This window comes from Centruroides vittatus, unplaced genomic scaffold, assembly GCF_030686945.1.
Source record: "Centruroides vittatus isolate TY-2023 unplaced genomic scaffold, ASM3068694v2 contig_409, whole genome shotgun sequence".
Taxonomy (NCBI): Eukaryota; Metazoa; Arthropoda; class Arachnida; order Scorpiones; family Buthidae; genus Centruroides; species Centruroides vittatus.
The window spans coordinates 239,356-263,933 of NW_027122221.1; the positions used below are offsets into that span (position 1 = coordinate 239,356).

General features: G+C 29.9%; 1 protein-coding gene across 2 annotated transcripts in view; it reads left to right on the forward strand.

Moving 5' to 3' along the window:
- The first annotated feature begins 1,599 nt into the window (after nucleotides 1-1,599).
- The window catches only part of LOC136976600 (syntaxin-1A-like), a 111,653-nt gene continuing 88,674 nt past the window's right edge, over nucleotides 1,600-24,578 (forward strand). For both annotated transcript variants that reach the window (XM_067271931.1, XM_067271930.1), the window contains exon 1: nucleotides 1,600-1,791. In XM_067271931.1, coding sequence (XP_067128032.1) covers nucleotides 1,759-1,791 — 33 coding nt within the window. In that variant the 5' untranslated portion in view covers nucleotides 1,600-1,758. The remainder of the gene's footprint in view (nucleotides 1,792-24,578) is intronic.

Below are 24,578 nucleotides of genomic sequence, written 5' to 3' on the forward strand. Positions count from 1 at the left end.
AAAGTATGAAGCCTTAAAGTTGTAGTATCCTCACAGCGCGAAGTTCTAATCTACAACTTGTTTATATTGTGTATAAATTCAATTCTGACCGGATCGTTGTGAATTTATCTCTAGAGTTTCGACTTTGGCTTCGGCTTTAATATTTTCTAAGATCCATCATTCCTCTCTTATAGTTAATTTTATACAGTCGAAAACGAATTTTCGAATAAAATGTATTAAGTTAATTTAAATAAAACTGAAAATGCAAATTTTTAAAATTAATTTTTTATTTATAACGAAGCATTTGTTATTTATATACTTTTAACGATGCTAGTACGTTAGCTTTATTTTCAATAGTTTTTGCAGTATACATACGGCTTCATCACTGAAAGACAAATATATACTTTTTACTGCTATTAAGTATTGTATATAAATTTTATATTTGATTTTTAAATTATCTTTTCGAAAGAAAAAATGCTTAAATAAAAAAACACCTCGGAAAGTAATTTGCAGCTTTCCATTTACACTTCTCTGTATTGCGGAGACGACACATTTACAGGGACTTTCGATTTCAAGCACGAACTGTATAGAGGAATAACGTAAGATAGGTACGGATTTTCCGGATTATTTCAAAATTCTAAATGGTTCTACGGTTATTTTTAACTATTTTTTTTCTTGGGACCCTAATAGGGCTATTTAAGGAAGCCATTATGGGTTCGGCCAACCGGGGATAAATAGCAATGTTGCTGAATGGACCTTCTCCCCGAAAAAAATTTTCGAATTTTCCTACCCGTCCGGATTCGAACCTGGATCCAGTCGGAGCATTATGGCTACTATCTTAACCGCTCGGCTATCCGGCCATTATGGTTCTAGAGTTAGATTACGCAGTTTTATGATCATACTTATTCTGTGTGTGGCGATTCGAATAAATTTTATATAGCTTAGGAATCGAACTTCGTATTCGACTTTGTTCAGTTCTCGTCCGTGGGTAAAAGCGTTTGGGATAGACTCACGAAAGTTTGAGATTTCCTCTCATGCAAGGAAAGAATATATCCGAAAGTGCAGAAATTTTTAAAAATCTTTTCTATCCTGCGAACAGCAAGAAGGTCACTTGTCGTGTTCTTCCCTGTTTACAGCTAGACCCATAATGGAGTAGCCAGACGTAACATAAAATTTTTTAGGTTTCGACACGAATCGAAACCGGATTCCTCGGAGAGACAGACTGACTACTATCGCTCAAGTACAAAAACTTCTCTTTATACACATTTGCATTCGTTAGGAAAAAACTTATCGATCTTTATGTAATCCCAAAAACTAGGGATCATTTCAAATAGTTGTTCATATCATTATCACTCGACGTTTTCGGGGAAGAGGCGCTCGTCTTTCACACCTTAACCTCATTTCCCCCCTTTTTTGTAAGGTAAAATAAATAAAATAAAATATTATTGGACACTTCCTCTCCAATATTTCCAGATAAAATAATTCCGTCCGAAGATTTTAATTAAAAACTCGAGAGAAGTGAAAACGACTTGCGGCATTTTCTCGAGTGCGGCATTTCTCAAAATTTCCGTGACGTCACCCGACGTACAGGCGGCAGAGGTCGCTGGCGACGGTCGATCTCTGACAGTTAATCGATCGGAGGATAAGGGAGGGAGCGGTCGCGAACGTCTGGTGATGTATATGGTGAAAATGTCGAATCTATTCGGAGAGTAATTTATTATTATAGAAATCGCAGAATATAAGAACTGATTACTCGGAATATCATTAAGTTTCGTGAAGATGACCAAGGATCGCTTAGCAGCTCTCAAAGCCGTAAGTTTTCTTCCTTCATCTCTCGTCGCTGTCGCATCGCTCGCATCTCTCTCTCGTCGCAATCGTTTTATATATATTCATTTATTAAATACGGTAATCGTTTAGCGTTAAAATTCGCGTTAAATACAACGGAAGGAGCGAGAAAAAGAAATTAGAAAATAACTAATTGAATGGGGCCGTTTAACGTGTGGATTGCGTTTGGGAGTGGGAGGAAGAGATCAATTAGAAAACTCCAGGATGAATGGAAGCGGCTCAGTTTATTTATTTTCTCTTTTAATTATTAATATCTACTGATAAATACTATGTAAGTCGTACCCTTCTACTCTTAAATCTTTCCTCGTTATCTACGATTTATGTAAATATATAAAACTGTTTATTTATGCCGAATTCTCGATGCAAGTGAATTAAAATACCTAATTTGTTTCTTTTTTTTAATTCCTGCAAAATTAAAATTCCTCGGAAAAAAAGAGTCACCGTCGTCCGGTAAATTCTTCGTTATCTGCCGTCGATTAATCTTGCAAGACTTTAAGATATTTTAATATAATTATTTCGGTAGGAATGTCGGTCGAGCGGATAGATATTAAGTTTTGTAATTTTAATGTCGTTTTAATTTAGTTACTAAACTTTAAGCTTTTTTCTCGATGGAAACGTACCTGTGATAATAGAGTCGACGTTTCTCGAATAGAAATTTCCCGTCGGATTCGTGGATTTCGAAATTATTCTTTGAGAATTAGTTAATTTAATAGCGGCTTTTATTCGTACCGAAAGAGTAATAAGTTTGTTGCGAATCTATCGTTCGAATTGGAAAAAGTTTCGAGAAAATCTATTAGTAAAAGCATTTTAAAACATTTTTCTTAAATGAAAATGAGATTAATGTGCTCTTAATAATTGACAAATCAAAGTTTTAATCATTATATAGGAAGAATATAATTCTGTCGACCTTAATTCCATTAACCAAAGCTGTAATTCCGAAAAGAGTTATAGGATAAAGTGATGAGTTTATATATTTTTTGTACAAAATGAAATGAATTCACTTAAATATTTTTTTCTGTGGCTTCGTTACAGTTTAAATGTACGGAACAAAGTATCCACTCTATTGATTTGGATACTAAACAAGAAATTTGGCGAGTTACCGAGCTTAGCTATTTGACTATTTTATTTTTATTATATTGATAAGAATGTTATAAAATATGAAGTAATCTAATAAAATTATTAATTAATTAAGTAAAAATTCTAGACTCGTGGAACATTATTAAAAAATAAAATAGATATTTGACACACTTTTTTTATTTATTGTTCAACGTATTGTGCATTTATTTTAAAAAATGCCAACGGAGAAGATTTTTCTAGTTGTGGAAATAATGTCGAATGATTTTCGTTGTTCGCAAAAATAACAAAATAAATATTTGTTTTTTTATCATTAATAATGTGAATAAAGATATTAGTTATTGAAAATATTAAAATTTAAGATATAGACGTTTTCAAAGTAGACCTATTTCTGTAGAATTTGTATTTATTACTTTTTGTTAAGATAAGCTTAGTTGTAACAACCAAGGATTTAACACGCCGTGTACTTCTGGGAAGCAATCCTCCCATCTTCAGAGCTACCGAATATTAGTACTTAGTAGCTCCGAAGATGGGAGGATCGCTTCCCAAAAGTACTTAGTGCGTCGAACCCGTGACAACTATAACTAAGCTTATCGAAAGGTAGTCTTTAATCTTAGAATCATTATTTATGTTATTGATCATAAAACATGTTTAAAATCTGTTCCGGGTAAATGATTATCCGAGATAATTACGAAATTTTAAGCCGCAATCAAACGATTTCGGTAATCGTACCGGATAATGTATTTAAGTAGGCACAATATATATTATGAAAATGAAGTTGTTTTAACAGCATTTTTGCCTTTTTATATTGATGTAGAATGATACAAAGTTGCCAAAATTTCAAGTTGATGACATAAGCAGTAGGGATATTCAATATCCAAAATTTTCAAATCGGCAATTATGTTAAGAGTGTACTCTCATTAATCAAGAAGGATCTACTATTTCCGTAGAATTAATTTCTTTTAAATTCCCGAAACTCTAATATATATGATTTTGACTTGCTTCTGCATTATGTTGCTTTTGTATTCAATATCAATACTTCCACTGTTGTTCTAAAATTAGAAAAATTAGAATTAATAATTTATATAATATATACACACATATATGTTTATGAATTTCTTTTTAAAATTTAATATAACTGTTCAACAGAACTAAATTCTTCATCATTGTTCTGTTGAAATGCATTTATTCTGTTTTCTTAAACTTCACCAAACATCTTTGAAACCAATACATTTTTAATTATAAAAATAATAATCTACATTGAATTTTGTGTGTTTAAATCAAAACTGAATAAAATTCTTGTTAAATTAATTTGTTTTTAAACTTATTATTTGTATTGAAATGTAATCAGTATAAACTAATCTACAGTATTGATTTTTTTTTTAATTTTTAAAAAGCTTTACTATTGTCTGCTTATCTAGTTGAAAAATAAAACAAAAGCACTTTTACAAATCTGATTTTGCATTTTGCATTTCAGTAGCTTTAGTATCTTTTTAAGATTAAAAGGTAATATAAATATTGAATTATTTATATTAATTTAAGTATGAGAAATAATTGATTTAGGCTAAAATTTTCATTCTGAGTAATTTCCTTGTAGAGGCTTTGACTTTCGGTTTTGTTGGTAAATATATCTTAGATGGTTTATTGAGATAAGTATCTTAGTAAAAGGAAAGGAATCTTTATGGGTAAATGGTTTATTTTTATTTATTACTTTTTCTAGAAAGACCTGAATATGTAAGGCATTATATAGGGTCCGTGCAATATATATATATACTGTGTATATTTTGTGGAATTTCATGATATCTATAGAAGTCATTTTTTTTTAATTAGTGGAAGTTTGAGAATTACTACTGTGTAGCTTGTCTGAAACATTATCAATAGCCTTTAAGTGCTCCACTAGGGTTTATTTTTATCATGCTATCTTTGCTGAAACATCTTTACAAGTGTTTGACTCTTGTCCACTACAATAGCAACAGTTCTAGCTTTTTTGTGGTGTATTTCATTCATTTCTCAATACCTATAAATAAAAAATATGTAGTAGTAATTTACTTTAAGACACTATTCCCTATAAGAATGGACTTGGACACTCTTTGTAGGGGTGTGCACGTATACATTTCAATTTTCATTTTAATTGCAAAATTGAAAATATAAGAAAAAAAATTTAATTTATTGATATTTGTAAATGTATAGCAGTAAAAATAAATTAACGGAGTAAACAATGAAACAATTTGCAAATTTTAATTTTGTTACGTTAATGTAACATATACAGAATGAATTACCTAAATCTTTCGCTTCTAATATATTGTTTTGCAACATAAAATAGGTTATTATGGACAACATAAAATAGGTTATTATATATCAACATAAAGGATATTGATGGAAACATCTAATGTTTTTATTATTTGTATATTTAAGTTTATGTAGCAGCAACACTTAAAACATTATCAGAAGTGAAAAAGTTAGCAACTCATCCTGTATTGTATTCTTTGATTCTAAGATACATTTTTGCCTATTTCATCTTGTCTGAAATAGATGTGTATTACAATTACTGATGTCTTACATTTACAGTCCAAAACAACAATTGGTAGTCATTGGTGTATTATGATGGAAGTTTTTGGCTATACTTCCCAATGTTCATATCAGTTCAAATGAGCCCTTGTTAGTAATAAACATTTAACTTAAATTCCTCTTACTGTTTAAAATACCTTCAAAATGACTTTGTTATAATGTTAAAATAAGAAAGAGCAGAAATAGAGCTGCTGAACATTGCCTATTTCATGGAATTTGTATTGTTTTTCTAACTTGTTGCTTAACAAAATTTATTCAAATTGATTATTCAAATTTGATCTTCCTAAAATAAAATCTTACACCATGAGTTTAAAATCAAATTAGGTAAAAAGAATTCTTTGTTTTTAAAACTTATTACTGATTTAATTAAGCATATTCACAAGAATAGATAATTTTAAATGATTTGTCATATTTAGATGAAATATACCATAAAATAAAATTCTTTAGTTTTTAAAATTTCTAAGATAAATTCTTCAGAATTGATGATATGAGCAAAAACATATGTATTTGTCAAATGCACTTTCCTATTTTTATTCTGGTTATTTTCAGAATATAAAAGAGCATTTCGGTATATTTTAAAACATTTTATTTTTCAAACAGAATAACATTAAAACACAATAAAAGTAATATAAATATACAGTATAAAAATATATTAACATTTACGATTTACAAAAGTATTTTTGTGACATTTCTTAATTTATAACAATGTAGTCGTGAACATTATACGTCGATAATTTTCTAGATGAATTAAAGAATTGGTGATTAGTGATAAAGTAAAAATACTACTGGAAGAAATACTAATTTAGAGGTTTGAAACATAAATCAATAAGCATACATTAGATTAATTCACAATAAATTTCTTTGACTTTTTCCTCTAAAATTGCATCTATATTAGTTGTTCCGAGTGCTGACATTCCGACTATTGCATCTAAGTGAAACACATTATGTCAAGGTATTTGAGAATGAGCAGGATGACATAAACATCTTGTTTCTTTAAATACAATATCATGTCTCATTTAAAGTCTGTATAAATTTGAAAATGATTGCACAATAAACAAATCCACTTACTTTTTTGACATACTTTGTTCAGTTATAGTATTATTTAGTCTAGAATAAAGATCATTTTTTGACATTGTTAATCTATATTATATGGCTATTTAATATTGGTAGAATCAAATATATTGCTCTTAATTCGAAACAATTTTGTACTTTGATTAGATTGTCATTTTAAATAAATTATTTTATAATGAATGGATTCATTTGTAAGTTTTTAAAAGAATATCTTTATTAATCATTTAAAAAATTTTATTTATTAAGACAAATATCAAAGAAAGAACATAATTGATAAAAAATAAAGAAAAAATATATTTCTCTTACAGACAATACGTATAAAGTGTGTCTTTTATCCAGACGTTCTTTCTCACGCAGTCGAGGGATGAGACAATTCCACGGCGGAGTCGACCTTTTATTTGAGGCTTTTTGTCTGCCTCATAATGTAAAATAGTCCAATATTTCCCTCTACCGGTGGCAGCACAATTAAAAAATAATTTACAATTTTTAAAATAAGTCAGGATGATTAAATACAAATAAAGAAAAAATATATTTTTCTTACAGACAATACATATAAAATGTGTGTCTTATCCAGATGTCCTTTCTGTGCAAGAAAGGACGTCTGGATAAAAGATACATTTTATATGTATTGTCTGCAAGAGAAATATATTTTTTCTTTATTTGTATTTAATCGTCCCGGCTTATTTTAAAAATTAGAACATAATCAATGTTTATTTTTTAATGTTCATTATTTATTGTTTTAAAAATTATTATTAGTTTTCCGTAATAAGTTGTTGAGATTTAAAATGATGGAAGAGATATGGAATGCAAAAATTTGAATTGGATGTTAAAACACACAGAACAAGTGAAAAAACTGATTTACTATAATTAAAGTACTTTCACTTGCAGCATTGTGAACTATTTCAGGAACAAAAAGATAATTGTTAAAATACATGAGCTGTTAAAAATATCAAAGATTTCTACTGATTTAGTTCTCTAATGACTTTAACATGTACAGTTCTCTCTGCTTTTTTGAGATCCAAAGTGAAATATTTTGTAAATAATGAAAAGGTTTTAAGTAGTGATGTAACGAATAGTATATTCGGCCAGGAGCCGAATACCGAATATTCGGCCAGGAGCGTGACCGAATAGCCGAATATTAGGCCAAACTATTCGGCTTGATTAACGCACATATAAAAATTAGCGCGCAAACCTCATTATGCAAGGATCGCGCACCCTGCTCTCTATTGGTCCGCTGTCACTACGATTTTTTCTTCCAGTAGGTCTAAATTATTTAAATTAATTAATTAAATTATAATTATTAAAGTTAATATGAGATGGAGCCTAACGTCTACCTCTAGTGCCAAATTGGTTTATAATTTATGTAATAGCCGTAAATAGCCCGATACGATTAGGCAGTTGTTGGTATTTAGATGTAAGTTATAACTTATAAGTTATTTTATTTGCAATCGATCATTTTAACTCTTTAATTAAGCAGTAAAATTTTATTTTTACTACGTATTTGTAGACTGAATAGTACCCTAAGGATATATACTTTAGTGGGGACATATGGTCTAGTTTCTCCCCAGATGTGAAACAGTTCAAGTATATTATTGGGGGGTTTCTATTTGTGAAGTTTTGTGATATTTTGTTGCTATTGTTTTTGTCAATATTTTTAAAATTAACATGATTTCAAATGTTATCTTTTGCATATAATAAGAAATGCTCATTCTTTGCTTTATATATAAAATAAATTATATAGTAGTTACTCATCTTCTAGAAATAAATAATTATTTCATTAAATACGATAAGTTTCAATAAAACGTTTCGTAAATCATTTGAAAATATCGTAAAAAATATTAAAATATACAAGAATGCGAATATAACATAATTAACTAAACAATAACACTGATGCCCGATACATTCTAACCTACATGTCATCGATGCCATAAGATATCGGGCTAGATAAAGGCTATATTATTATTTAATTACGAAATAATTTACTAGAGTTAGACGCTATTTCTTATTAACTTTAATAATTATAATTTAATGTTTAACATTAATAAAAGTTTCCAAAATGATTAATTTACTGTGTTTTTGTTATTTCTTACTCCTGTTTTTAGGTATTCGGTATTCGGCCAAATAGTGATTAAATATTCGGTATTTGGCCGAATAGTGATTTAAATATTCGGTATTCGGCCGAATAGCGAAAAATAGGCCGAATAGGCCGAATACTGGGTAGTAACCGAATATTCGTTACATCACTAGTTTTAAGCTGTAGTACTTTTGATCCTCCAAACAACCTTTAGAGATACCTCTGATGGGCTACAGCCTGAAAGTACTAAGATTTAAGAGAGATTTCATTTTTGATCTACATGAAAGAATAAACATACTTACCAGATAATTTCTACCATTTTTAAAGATGTGGATTTCTATAGTTCTCACTTATTTTCTATCTGCTTAAAATGTTGCAGTTATCCATGTATATGCAGGGCTATAAAAATTGATTGTTAGTTATAATTGTATTATAACTGAACATTTGAATTCAAATTTAAAAAAATATGCTTCAATGGATTGATCTTTAAATATTTACAACCCAAGCACTTTTGAGCTTTGACAGCTTATCTTTAGGGGCATAAATTATTCCAGAATCAAAGAAATAATAAAGTTAAGTATTATAAAAGATCTCAACTAACTAGAACATTTTAAAAAATGTTCTTTTATGCATTCTACAAATAAAAGCAGACTATCATCTAGCTGTTGTGTGTTTTACAATGTTTTTGTGTAGAATGTCAAAATTTAAGGGTTTTTAATAAATTTAGATTATCACATTCCAGAATCTATTTATCCCGTAGCTTTCGAGTCAAATTATCCAAGTAAAATTATAAATTTGTAACATAACTCGTTATCAAAAAAAGAAAAAGATTGTTTCTTACTCTTTTTGTCTTGTGGGTACTAAAGGTTCCCCTTTTTTCATGCCCATCATGCCAGGACTACAAGAAGGGCAGCTGGGTTAGTTATGGACAGTGTCCAATATATCTAGGATAGACTGACCATGAAAAATTTCTAGAATTCTCCCAAATTCATTTCCAAGTTTCTTAGTGAAGCAGTCTTACGTCTTTATTGCTTTGGCTGTATATCTGGCTAGGTAAAAGATGTTACGTAAAATATTTCAATATACAGTATATCCTTTTTATTAAAATTATTGCTTTTGTTTGAAGTGTAGTTTACATACGTACCATACCATATTCTTTCTACAAGGTGAGAATATTGCAACTAATATAAAATAATTGATAAAATCAGTAGATTATGACTAGTTATTTTGGTGTAAAGCAATAAATATATATAGTTCATAAATGCCGTAAAGACCTAGAATCCTTGACTTTAGAATTGGTATAAACAAGAATAGTCTTGTTGCAACGAGAAACGGATAAAGCAAGAATTCTACGAAAGCGGTATCTATTTGAATATTCTGAGTGTCCGTGTGAGATATTTGATACGTAAATGTTTTTGTTTTATATATGCAATAAATTTTCAAAAAGTTGTGTAATCAATTAGGATAAAATAAAATTATTTTGGGTAATTTTTTTAAAAATGAAATAAACTAAATAAAATTGATAGAAACTTTTTAAACAAAGTTATAGAAGACTAATAATTCAAAAATGCGATTATTAAAAATTCATTAAATTTTCATTCTTTTATTGTAAAACTAGAATAATTGAGATTTTCTTATTGTTGGAATATTAGTACCATGAATTAAACTTGAAAATTGAAAAATTTAAAACAATAAAGTGCTATTTATTTTGATTTTTTTAAAGAAAAATGCATTGCCGAATGTGAAATCTGAAGTTACTCCTGATTTATTTTATGAAATTGAAAGTTTTTATAAAAATAAACAAAACTGCTTAAAGTTTTCAAAGTGTTTGATATCAATGACTGTAAAATCTGAATTGGAGTTGTGCCAGATTACTTGAAACTCTTGATATATATAATTTTTTGCTAAACTTTTGTAGTTTTTATTAACTTTTATACATCATAAATCTGAATTTTGCTATTATAGATTTTAGTCTTTCAATATCAAAAATATGTGATTGATTCTCCTTTACTTAATTCAAGTAATTAAGGAGTCAAAACTTTCTGGATCTAATGTCTTGATCTATATATATATATATTTATAATTTGCTAAATTTAGCCTATATCAATTAATTTGTTTTAAAGTTTATTAAATGATTAGAATAACTCGGCAGCTTTGACAAATCATTTGTCAATTTTTAATGTTAATTGAATTACTAATGATAGACTATCAAATATATATTAATCTTTTAATATTGTGTTATATAATATATATATATAAACAATAATACATTATATATTTATATAAACTTAAAACTTTATCTTGTTGAATTTTATTTATACAGGAACATTCTAAAAGTATGATAAGTTTTAATTGATCACAAAACAAAAATATGAGGGTATTTCCAGAGCTGCTAAAGTTCTCTTCGTGCAAGAGTGAGACCCCCCCAATTAGAAAGAAATCACTATTTTATACAAATATAGTTTGCATTACATATCTGTATAGATTGCAAATTGGTCAAAATACAACTTGATGGATTTTTTACAAATTGAATTCATTTAACAACAGGTTTTACTACACTTTTTTCTATCACCTTGCAAATTAATTACAGCCACTCCTCACTTAACTGCTCAGACTTACAACCAGCTCTTCAGTGTGGGGAATCCTTGTTCTCAGTTTGAGTATTGGGAATTCCCTTCCCTGGTCTGTCTCATTCTGCAGTTGGTCAGTATTTACTTTATGAAGCATTTGCCAAGACTACATATTTTGTTTATAAATTTGTACTTTATTGTGCATTTCATAGTACAAGATGTTGGTGAAAAGAAAGAGAATGACTCCTCCAAGAATTAAATGAAAGCAACAGAGCTGGAAGCATAGCAGCACTTGGAAATGGAAAAAATAGAAATATAGAAGTTCAGTGTGAAGAGCTTAGCTAGTGTGTTCTTGAAATTGAATGCATCTATATTAGAACTAAAAGGTATGGATTCAAATGTGGAATGGCAATGAATGAACTTTTATGATGCTGTCATAAAATTTATGAAGAATGAAAGAAAACTTACAAAGCAGATCACACTAACAAGATTGTTCTCAAAAACTAAACTTAGGATTTCTACTTCTACGAGTAATTCCATTTTTTCCAGTCATCTTCCTTACTCAGGCCCTCTGCAGCTCCTGATTACCCTGCTGAAATCTCCAATGGTACTAATGACCTGGAACCATTTTGGCTTCAACCATTTGAGGATTTGATCACTAAAATATTATGAATGACTTTTTTAAATGAATGAACTTCAATTTTTTTTAGTATAGTGCAACACTTCAATAATTTTTGCTGACTGTATTTTTATGTTCTGTAACATAAGAGAGATGCAAATTAAAACAAAGTTATCAAGTTAGCAGTTTCTTTTACGCTATTTCTTTATCGAGAACAAATAGAGAAATTAAGTTCCTCATTTATTGAATTTGCTTAATGACCTAATCATAGGAATGGAACTTGGTCATCTGGTAAGGAATGCCTGTATTTTTGATATTAAAAAATGTAAACTATGTATTTTTTTAAACATTTCGTGTTTTATGATTACTCACTCATGTTTTATTTATATTATTATTTATTTGTATCTGAGTTTGATAAAATAATATGAGATTCAAGGACAAGAACATGAGACAGCAATGTTTACTCCAGTACTGTGAATCTCATGCTGAAACCATGACACTTGACTGGTTGTATTCCTACATTCTCAAAAGTTTACGTGTTTACTTATCTATTTTTCAAAATAATCATCATAGAAATTGAGCCACATTTCATATTGGAGAATAAGCTTATTTTTTAATCTTCTTATCAAAGAAAGTCTTCCATAAGTTTCTTAAACCAACCAATAGTTGTTCCAATTGTGCATAGAGTCTCCGAAGATGTTATGAGTTTTGTTAATACATTGTTATATTAGAAGGCAAGATAGAAACATCAGACATGTCTGCGTTTCCTGCATTTATTACGTATTTGTCAGGAAACAAGTGAGATTGAAAATTCCACTATTTTTTTTAAGAATTCCCGAATCATACTAGCAAAGTAAGACTTTGAAAAAATCATGACGGAGCATACAGAACTTAGGCATTTTGTTGCTCTATGATGATTTAGGACTGCACATTGTCATTCAAAGAAACTGCTGGAACAATTCATATGAGAAATTTTTTATCATTTGAGATATGTCTCTGATCTTGCAGTCTGACTTTTTCCTGTTTCTGCACTTCAAGGCATTTTTGACAAGACACTGATTCAACAGCATGAATAAATAGATGTCAGTTGTGCAAAATTGGGTTAAAAATCTGGCAGCAGACTTTTGACAGAAGAATAAAAAAACACTTATACCTCGGTATGAAAAATGACTTGCTATTGAAAGTGATTTGTAAAAAGAAAATGCATATATAAACTTCTAATAATAAAGGAATGTCCAAAATGTTGGTTTTTTTTGCTCTGGCTGACTTTTATATATTATATGTTACCAAATAGTATTGTATCAATTAAAATTACCGTCTTCTTAATACTGGAATGAATCACAAACACACTTTAAACAACCTTTAAAGTATATCATCATCATCATTATCACTTTTCTTCCATGAAAGATGGATTGAATTTTTCAAGTTTCATGTTCTGTTGCTAATGAGTTGATAGTAGATTGGTATTATTTTTGAAACACAGCTCTAATGGTTTTGTCATGTTTCTTTCCAGGAGATTATATAATCTTGGAAATATGTCATTACAAATTTCATCTAGTTGAAGGAAGGAAAAAAGGTTGGTTAGAACTATATGGATTTATTCAACAAAATATGTCATTTTCTGGAAAGAGGAGAGATCACTATTTTGCTTATTCTTAAAAATCTTTTGATCTTCAGTTTTGTGATGCTCTAGACAGAGTCAAACCCCCCCCCCGTTAATATCTATTTAATTTCAAAACTTCTTTTTGGAATTGAATAGATAGAACAAAAACCAACAGAGAGGGAAAATATTTTCATTTAAGCTCACATGACAGGGGAATTGTTCAAGTCCTAAGATCAACTATCTCTGGTTGGGATCAGAATTTGGTCAAATTAAATGTCAATGTTGACCTCTCCTGCAGTTGATTTGGTCTTGAATTAGCCCCTTGAAACAGGTAAGAGACTAATCAGAAAGCTTGGAAGGGAAACTGAGACCAATCAGGATGAGCAATTGAAGGGCTAAATAGATAAAAATAAAAACCAATGTCTCAAATTGTGTAGTTCTCTACATGAACGGGATGGGTGAGACACAAATAATCAGTTGATATACAATTCTATTATTATTAAATATAGCTAGATATATAACAAAACTTCTATTACAAATATACAAACATATGACTGCACATAGATGTATAAACTTAATAGAAGTCTTACATGTGTAGCACAAAATACAATAACATTTATACACATTGATCATCCTCAATCAAAATAATTGCTTTTGATCAGTAAACAAATCTTCCAAATCTTCAGTTTTATTACCGAGTTCAAAGTTCCAAAAAATATTTGTCATTCGTATGTGACACAACTTCCAATGCAAGTGGATTGCATGTACAGTACAGTCCAGCTCCTAACTCGTTCCCGATCTCCACAACTGCATAGGCTTGTCATCTGTTTTCTTCTCCCACAAACATACACATACACCTCACCCCCACACCGGGACAAACTCCACAGAAAAGATAAGATTTCTCTCTACGTTATTCTTTTGTTCCCCAGAAATGTCACCTGATCAACCCGGACCTTGTCCTGCCATGCCATTGTTATAGTGATCATCTGCACACTCAAGGTGCACTGACTGGTGGTATGGAAAGGAGAAGTGTATAAAACAAACCAGGAAATGAATAAAAAAACATATATATATGTTACACGGGAAGGGGAGAAAAAACAAATAGTTACATAAAACATGATGTAACACCACATGAGATCCCTTTTGTACACTTTTTTTGAAAAGGTCTGTTTTTTACCAACAAAAGTTTTGTTTTTTTCTTTAAATTCTGTTTGCAACTATTTGAAAAAGATCCTAGAACCTGTTACCTAAATTTCTTGCAAAGGCTCTGCCTGTATGACACTCTTTGGACTTTTCAATAGAGTTGCTGTCTGCCAAACATTCACCATGTCTACTCTGCTTAACTTTTATGTGATCAAACATTATTGACTATAGAACTCTCTTCAGCTAACTCCAAGTTAAGCTGATCTTGGTTTGAAACTTCTCCTGTCTGACAAGCAGTTCCCGCTGGACAATGCTAGTCCTCTGGACCATCAGTCAATGAGGGAATGGTCAACCTCAATCCTTGATAAGACTTTTTTTTATGGAACCAAAAGAGACTGGAAAGCCACAGTTTCTGCGGCTCTTGTTCTGAGAACTCTGAAACTCTGAACAGAATATTGTAACTTTTTAGCACTTCTAAGTAACCATTATTCAATGAATTTTTGATGAACTGTTCATTTGCAATCAAAGAAATACATAATCATTATCATAAACTGTCTATATAAACTTGACATGTTTTTTCAGGCATAGTTTTCTACTGTATGCTTTTGTCATTTCATTTCAGGGTTTTACTGGAAACACTATTTTTTGTCATTTGTAATAACCCTGTTAAACATTGTCCATTTGCAGGAAGTTCAGTTGCAATTTCAACCACTGTTGCTACTTCTGTTCATCTGTCAAGATTTGAAGTACAAACTTTGTACAGCATTTTTTTTGCATTCCAAAGTTCTCTATTAAAATCTGTCTTACTGTTTTTCTGTCCATTTGTAATTTCTTTGTCATTAATCACATATTTAATCATTTGTCTGACTGCATCAATGCCATCTCTCTTTCCACATTTGTGCCTACCCTTGATGTTTTTGGCACCAGCATTCACATTATCTTGCCCTTGAATCACTTATGCCACTCAGACTGTTTTTTCATAACATTCTTACAATATACCACTTTCACCAGCTGAAACATTTAGTAACATTTATGAAGTCAGAAAGAAGAAGGTGCCAATTCGTATAGGGGTGTGATAGACTTCGAGTCAGACTCAACAGTTACAAAAGAAAATTGTCTAGGTTTATTTTAAACACAAAAAAAAAGCTTACAGAAATAATGTTTTCTTTAGCATCTGTACAGGAGAAACACTAAATTTTCTCTCTCTCTCTCTTTTTTTTTTTTAAGTGTGTCTTCTTTTGCCTTGGCTGTCCTGGGCAATATTGTGAGAATGTCTGTAGTGGAAGTGAGGTCAGTCCAGATAGTCAAAGATGAGATAAGAATGCAACTAAGTATGATTTTGAACTCTGAGAAATTGGAGAGAGAAGCTCCCTTGTCCTTAAAATTCAGAGTTTTTATTATTATCTGTTCCTGATCTCCCATTCCAATTAGTCATCTTTCCCCATCCCCTTTTTCTAAGTGGTTGTCACTCATTACTAAGTGTAACAAGATCTCAACTTGGATTGAGGGATGAGTCAAAATCGACATTTAATTTGATTCCAACTGGAGATAGTTGAGTCACTATTCAGGCATCTGTCCCAACATTGTACCAATTTTTCTAACCCTTGTTTAAACTTTAATTCTTCTGTTTGTTTGTATTATTTTGTTTACTTTTATGACTGTTTCATTATTACTGGCACTAGTGGAACAGTTGGGTTGAGGTTTGTAAAAAATATCACTCATCCTTCAGAAAATATCCTTCACCATTTTTTCATCATTTGAATAGACATTGGATTTACTGTCTATTGAAACAAGTTTTCTGTGGATTTTACTGGCTGAACAGCTACACACTTGCTCATACCAAATCATTAGCTTGCACCTCTTCCTTACACATCTCTAACATATATGTAGCCACTATGCTGACAACACATAATACTGCAAGCCCGGTTTTTCCAGTTGCCTTCTGTTTATTTTGCATTTGTGCACGCATATGGGTTTGTGCCAGAACTTCAGTATGTGTATTGTGTGGGAAAGATGAGGCTACATAACTATAAATATCATTATTACTATTAATGTTTTCTACATTTACAGACCAGGGAAACTGATATATTGAATGACCTGTATAATATAGATTATTTTCTTCAGAATAGTCATTATATATTAATTTATACCTTCTTGAAATTCTATTGCAGCTTCATTACACTTACTCTGTACTCTTCTTCTTACTGGTTAATCTTGTTGTATAGTTTCTTTGCACTAAACTGTTAACATGAATACTATATTCATTGTAAGAATATATCAGAATCATTAATATCATTGGCTTGATTACATTTAATGACAGATATACAAGTTTTGAATATCTTATATATTGCATAGTATGTTAAGCAAGGTTATTTCAAAGAGCATTTGGACTATAAATCGGTGAAGTCATTAGTATATCTCACCGGTTAAAATTTCTGCTCTTTATAGTAATATAAAAATTTAAAATGCATTTCAAAACAAAAACTGATATAAACAACCAAAGCCCAATATTCTGTTAGTCAGACAACAAGATGGGTGTGTATGTAGGCAATAATTATTTTAATTGTAGCCCAACTTTTCTAGGTCACTATATTAGTCACTGTATCTATCTAATAATGAAAGAAGATTGGCTACACTAAGTCTGTAGTAATATAGATTTATGGTAGCATTTAAAAATTTGGTTAATGTAACCCTTGGTGCCACGATGGCGGCTCGTCTCCGATTCCAACAAGGAAACAGTGGGACGCACATTCTAACCTAACCTAACCTAACCTATTCTAATAAATTACCATAATTATTAGCAACCAAATTATTAGAACAGGTTAGGTTAGGTTAGGTTAGAATGTGCGCCCCACTGTTTCCTTGCTGGAATCGGAGACGAGCCGCCATCTTGGCACCAAGGGTTACATTAACCAAAAAAATTGTATGAAATATTTTGAAATTCTTGAATCTCATAACAATTTTGAATTTGTTTATTGTATGTAGCATGGAATGTACCATATAGTGTAGCAATATTTTGTAAAATTCTCTGACAAATTTCATTTTGTTAAATTAACAAAATGCAAATTTAAAAAAAAAATATTTAATAAGCCTTTATAACAAATTCAGTAAAATGATTAAATTTTTATATCAATCTTTTTTCTTAAATGAAGTTTTACATTTGTTAATTTTTTATTAAATTAAATACTTTTTAAATTTAATTTTTTTTATCATTGTTTTTCAGAAATGGAAAAATTGAAAAATGTTATCCATTTAAGTAATTAGCTATTTAAAACACAAAATTAAATTATTTATCATTGTTTTAGAAATTGCCAAGTAGTGACGTAATGAAACTGAATTTCTGCTTTTATATATATATGTTGCAAAGTCAAATTTTATTAATTTCGTTTCTGGAGTATTAAAAGAAAAATCATTTATTATTGCATTGAAATAATATAGAAATGAACCTTTTGTAAATAAGAATATATGTACAAAATTGTATCTATAAAATTGTAAAATTAATCTATAAAGATTGAATAATTTTATTTCAATAGATAGTAAAAATATCCTGTAAACTGCAATAAAATAGAATAAAAATTTTAAATGGAATGCTGTTGAGTGAACGTACAAAGCAATATGTTTATACTTTATTAACTTACCTTTATTAAAAAAATGTGTGAAGTAATATTTCAGAATAAAAGCAAAAATATGTAGAACATTGTGATTTTAAATACATTCAAACTATTCAAATGGCTGTAAAGGTCGTAACATTAGTCTTGTTCTTGATTTCAGAAAAATCGTTTGTATCACTACTGTGGTTGAACCCTGTTTGTGTTTCTTAGTTGTACATGTATTGCAATTATATATTAAATATATTTTTCATTGTACTTTCTCCATTATAAAACACTTCAGTTATATGTTTTTCATTTATATCAGGTCAGTCCATAAGTTCGTGCGCATTTTTATGACCTTGAGAAAAATCTTGTTTTGCTGTTAAAAATGTCAGTCTAATGTGATAATTTTTACATCGAAGTGTTAAATTGGATCTCATTCATATAATACTGTTCAGAATTGTGAACATTTCAGTTGTTTACTTTCGTTAAAATGGAAGTAACCGACGAATATAAAAGACACGTTTTATACTTTTTATTTTTAAGTGGTGAGAATGCTACAAATGCAGCCAAAAAAATAAATACTGTACATAATCAAATCGTAATTAGTTCAAGGACTGCGCAGAAGTGGTTTGAAAGATTTAGAAACAATGATTTTAGTGTGGAGGATAAGGCTCGTACCGGAAGATCCGTCGTCGAAGTCGACGGATCTTCCGGTACGAGCCTTATCCTCCACACTAAAATCATTGTTTCTAAATCTTTCAAACCACTTCTGTGCAGTCCTTGAACTAATTACGATTTGATTATGTACAGTATTTATTTTTTTGGCTGCATTTGTAGCATTCTCACCACTTAAAAATAAAAAGTATAAAACGTGTCTTTTATATTCGTCGGTTACTTCCATTTTAACGAAAGTAAACAACTGAAATGTTCACAATTCTGAACAGTATTATATGAATGAGATCCAATTTAACACTTCGATGTAAAAATTATCACATTAGACTGACATTTTTAACAGCAAAACAAGATTTTTCTCAAGGTCATAAAAATGCGCACGAACTTATGGACTGACCTGATACAATTTCTCACTTATTTTTCATAATTTTTGATACCCCATTGCACTTTCTTCCTTTGCATTAATTTGAACGGGAAAAACTTAAACCGATTATTAAAAAAGGTGATAAAGAAAATTATGTATTCACTTTAGGTTAGTCCAAACTGACAGTCAAATCATCAAAAAACGCATAAAGCAGAGTGAATAAATAATATGTAACATATGACGATGTTTCTGACAAATTTTCCCATTTAACGAATTGCTCCGAAGGTCCAACATATTGAAAATTTTTGTTTTTCGTATTTTATAACGTGAATCGATTTTGCTTGGCAAATAAAAATCACTTTCTGGTTTTTCATTTGTTTCCACTATTTGCTGTCAGTATGAGTTAACCTTTAGAATAATTTTATTATTTCACTAAATGAAGTTTTGACAGAAGTAGACAACTGATGTCACATATTATATCAGTATGTAGCAAGTCCGTCAAAAAAACAAGAAACAAACAGAATTTGGTCAATATTTTAAAAGTACATGACTTACTTTCTCCCCGAATTTACTTTTCCTTATGCGTGTTCTTCAAATGTATTATACAAATAATAAATTGATACTTTAAGATTAAGAATTGCATGTACAAATTCAGTTGTACAATGTTAATTTGTGTTGTGATATTCACTTTGAAAGAAACTCAAAAGCTATTTATTTGTATGTTTTTCTCATGTATTTTTCACAGTTTCCTTGAAAAATGTATAAAAGGGGGTTTGACCGTATCCAATATATATAATATAGTAATATAAATAGAACGGATGAAATGATCGAGCTCAATCATTTTATCTCCAAATAATAAGTATGATAGTATAGTTTTCATTTAAAATCCTAATTTAAATCTAAAATTGAATTTCAACATGTCTTGAGAATAAAATGATTTGGATTAATTTGGGAAAATAATTTCCAAATGGTCTGAATTTTATTTTTCACCCACATGTTAAAAAAATTGCTGGAGCTCAACTAAAACCTCTTGCATAACTTATAATAGTGTAAATCCCGTTCCTTTCGAAGTGGAATTTCTGATTTCAGTCGAAGGAAAATCTTTTTAAGTACATTCGAGTACTGTACTTGGCGATAAAGTATAAATTGCAAAATCAGCAGATAAGTTTTCCCATTGCATAACCTATATCTGATTTTAAATTGACTGTTTTTACATAAATATTTTAAAGCAAGTTTATTCCACGACAACATTCTATATTTTGAATTTTAAATTTGCTTATTTCAAAATATGTTTTTTTTAATCTCGTAGTTTTTCTATTTGTGCCTGATGACCTATCAGTTAGGTTGAAAACATTTTTCAGTGAAGGTTAACATTTCTTGCTATAAAACTAAGGTATATTTGTCTGTCATTACGATGATTCAGTTTAAAGTTTAGAATTAATTGGAAATTACTTTTGACTGAGGCATCGCAAATGTTAAAGAGCATTCCTTTACGAAAGATTAGTGTGTGTAATTCTGAAGGTTAAAAATAAAAAATGCTAAATTAAAATTAAACTATTTTATTAATTTTGCTCTATTTATAGAGATGAAGTATAAAATAGGTCAATAGTAAAAAGAAATTTTTAAAAAAGTTCTTTGTTGTATTAAAAACATAAAATTATATATAAAATATCAGTTTAAAGAAATGTTTTAATAAAGAAACAAATTGACAAGTGAAGAAACATTTTTTTTTTTTTTAACATTTACATAGATTAAACTTTATTGAAATTTATTCGAAAGCAAATACTTTTAACATGTAATCCAACTGTAAACTGTAATTCAACCTTTTTGTGCAACATGAAAATTTACAAAAAAACTTGCATTATTTCAAAGTGATATAACTATTCTTAGGTTATTTAAGGAATTTAACAGGTGTTTCGATAGGTCGGGCATAAAATTAAAGTGTATCGTGAAGTTTGTTAAAAAGAGTGAAAATAGTAACACACCCGAGAGAGAAAAAAACTGAAAAATAAAAAAATTTTAGTAATTTTCCTTTTGCTTTAGTTCGTGCTTGTTCTTGAACGAATATATTTTTTGTTCTATATCAAATGATTATTTGATAAATAATGGTGTCTAAATATATCGATTTTTTACAAACTATTGTTTTTGAAAAAGATGTATTTAACAAAAATAATATAAAAGCATTTCTTGATTTTTATTAATGTTATAATTTAAGTGAATATATCTTTCTTATAACGCAATGTACATTTCAACCTTGGTAAATTTTTAAGCCAAAAATTATATTAAAATTTAAATTGAAGTCATTAGTCAATATTCATATAATTTTTTATGTTTATAATAAAACAAAATGAACCTCAACATATGTATGGTACTTATAATAAATATATGTATATTTTAAAAATAATAAGACCAATTAATATTTAGCTACTTTTTATTTTATTAGGTTTATCTATATATATAACTGTGTGCAGTCAAAACCAGTTTTTAGTTAGGATGCGTTTTAACTAGTTGAAACTAGTTTATACTGAATGTCTTTGTCAAAACTAGTTTTAACTCAAATTCATTTTTGACTAACAGTAAATTCTAGTTTTAACAAAGACATCCAGTATAAACTAGTTTCAACTAGTTAAAACGCATCCTAACTAAAAACTGGTTTTGACTGCAACATATACATAACAGCCAGGAAAGTAAAAACCTCTGAAATTTCTTTGCATTTCTTGATGTTTCAGGGTCCCAAGTCCAAAAATGTAAAAATCTTGGGGAGGGGTAATTTTTTGACTGATTGCAATTTATGTTCCTTTATTGAAGGATTATTTTTGTATGACTTTAATTAATATTACTGATGTTGCTTTAGTGTTAATATTGCTGACATGGCACTGTGATTTTCCTTAAAAATGTTCCTATAGTGTTTGATTATTTTTGTAATACTTTAATTAATGTTAATAACACAGATGTGTGACCAATATTTTCAATATATATTGTATTAAATAATACAAATGTTTTAATCCCAACCATCACTTTATTTATTTTCCCAAACATATTTATGTAGCTAAAATTATTTTTAACTAATGTTCAAAGTTAAAACTAGTTTTATCTAAAATCCAAGCATGTACAGCAGTAAATTCTAGTTATAACTAAGAAATTCTAGATGTAACAAAGACATCCAGTATAAACTAGTTTCAACTAGTTAAAACGCGTCCTAACTAAAAACTGGTTTTGACTGCAACATACACACACAACAACATATATTTGTTTTATACTAGGTGTGTCTGAAAAGTTTGGTGAATGGTCTCATAAAATAAAGGAAACGAGATACAAACAAAATACCTTTACCGGCATTCAAAGTAATCGCCATTAGTGACAACACACATTTGATATCGGTTGTACACCTGCTGGAAGCTGTGAGCAAACGCTTCTTTCGGTATCGCACGAAGCACTGTTCTCACACATTGGATTTGCGCAATGTCTGAAAAGCATAGGCCCTTCAGGACTCCTTTGAAGTGGGGAAACAAGAAGAATGCAGGTGCCAGATCTGGAGAATATGGAGAGTGTTGAAGAACTGTCACCTGGCATATAGCGAGGAAGTGCCGTATGTGGCTTGCAGTGTGCAAACGGGCGTTGTCTTGGAGCAGAGTCCACTGTCCACTCTGGTACAAATGTGGCCAAAGTCCCCAGATGCATTTCAGTAGCCGTTTCAAAACTCCCGCGTAGAATTTTGTGTTGATGGTTGTATCGTTGGGTAAAAATTCATAATGGATCAAGCCCTTACTGTTGAAAAAGGCAATCAACATCTTTTCCGTCTCTGAAGCGTTTAAACCATTCAAAAACACACTTTTTACTCACTGCTTCCACACCATACACTTTCACTAACATTTCATGTGTCTCTGTTATCATTTTGCCTAATTTGAAGCAAAACTTGATGTTCACGTGTTGCTCCATTTCGCAGTGACACTCCTTCTCACACTGGCTGCGTTGCATTGTTTGTTGCGTGCACTTCTGTTTAACTGTCGTGATTTTGATACTAGGGAGATTAGTTGGCAAGTCTCTCACTACGTCTGCGTGAGCACAACATCCTAACCAGCATGGTTATTCGACTATGGGACCATTCACCGAACTTTTCAGATGCACGTGCACCTTGTATTGTGTTGTTTTTTTTTTATTTTGTTCTGTGCATTTGGCTGTAATTAACTTAATGCTAACCAATATTCACGGTGACCAGATATATTCTTTTAGTAATCCACGTCCTCTCTATTTGATTCCTCGCCAAAACTTTAAACTGTACTCTCTTCACATAATTTTTAAAGAAAAGTTTAATTCTTTCTTCCACTTAAAACCTTCACAATCCAGTATTAGGTGTTTATATAACTGCTAACGTTTTCAACCCCGTCGGGGTCTTTTCAGGCACAGCACAAAAATAGTTTCAAATGCCAGTATAATTTCAAATGTCAATATAAACACCTAATACTGGATTGTGAAGGTTTTACTTGGAAGAAAGAATTTATAATTCATTCAGTTTACAGTAAGAAGTATAGTTGAAAAGTTTAATTTTTATTTCTTACAATTAGGCTATTTCTTATTTTTAGAAAAATATATGCAATTACCAAATGCATGAAAAAAACAACAGATCTGGTGTTTTTTTTTCATGCATTTGGTAATTGCATATATTTTTCTAAAAATAAGAAATAGCCTAATTGTAAGAAATAAAAATTAAACTTTTCTTTAAAAATTATGTGATGAGAGAATTCTATGTTTTATCTTCCCATTACTATATATTCTTTTGGATCAAAAACTTTCACATTAAAGATGCAAGTACTTGCTTAGACTGGAACAAAGACAAATAGTCAGTTGACCTCTGGTTTTGAGAGAGAGAATAGTGTGTGCATGAATTTCTTTCTCTGTTTTTTTTTTTTTTAATACTTATTAAAGACAATCAAACTGAAACTAATTTAGATTAAACAACACCTTAAATACTTTTTCCAGCAACACTGTACTTTATTCAAATAAATGTTTTCAATTCCCTTCAAATCCTTAGACCCAGAACTGTCATTTCAAAACTAATAATTTTATATGTTAAAACCTGACACAGGCCTATGAAAATGTTTGAATAAAGTACAGTGTTGCTGGAAAAAGTGTTTAAGATGATGATCAATTTACTAAAGTATACTAGTGTTGCCACCTTTACAAAATTGCCAACCCTGACGGCAGGTCAGGTTTGTTTGAACGGAAATTCCTGACGCATGCGCAATTTCGTTTTACCATGCAAAGAATAACGTGCATGCCATTCTAAATCAGTTACAGTTAGGGACTAGGGACTTGCATAGGAGTAATGTATGTAACCTAAATTAAGAAAGAAAGAAAGAACAGATAATTTAGCTCCATACAGTACAAGCAAAAAAAAAAGCC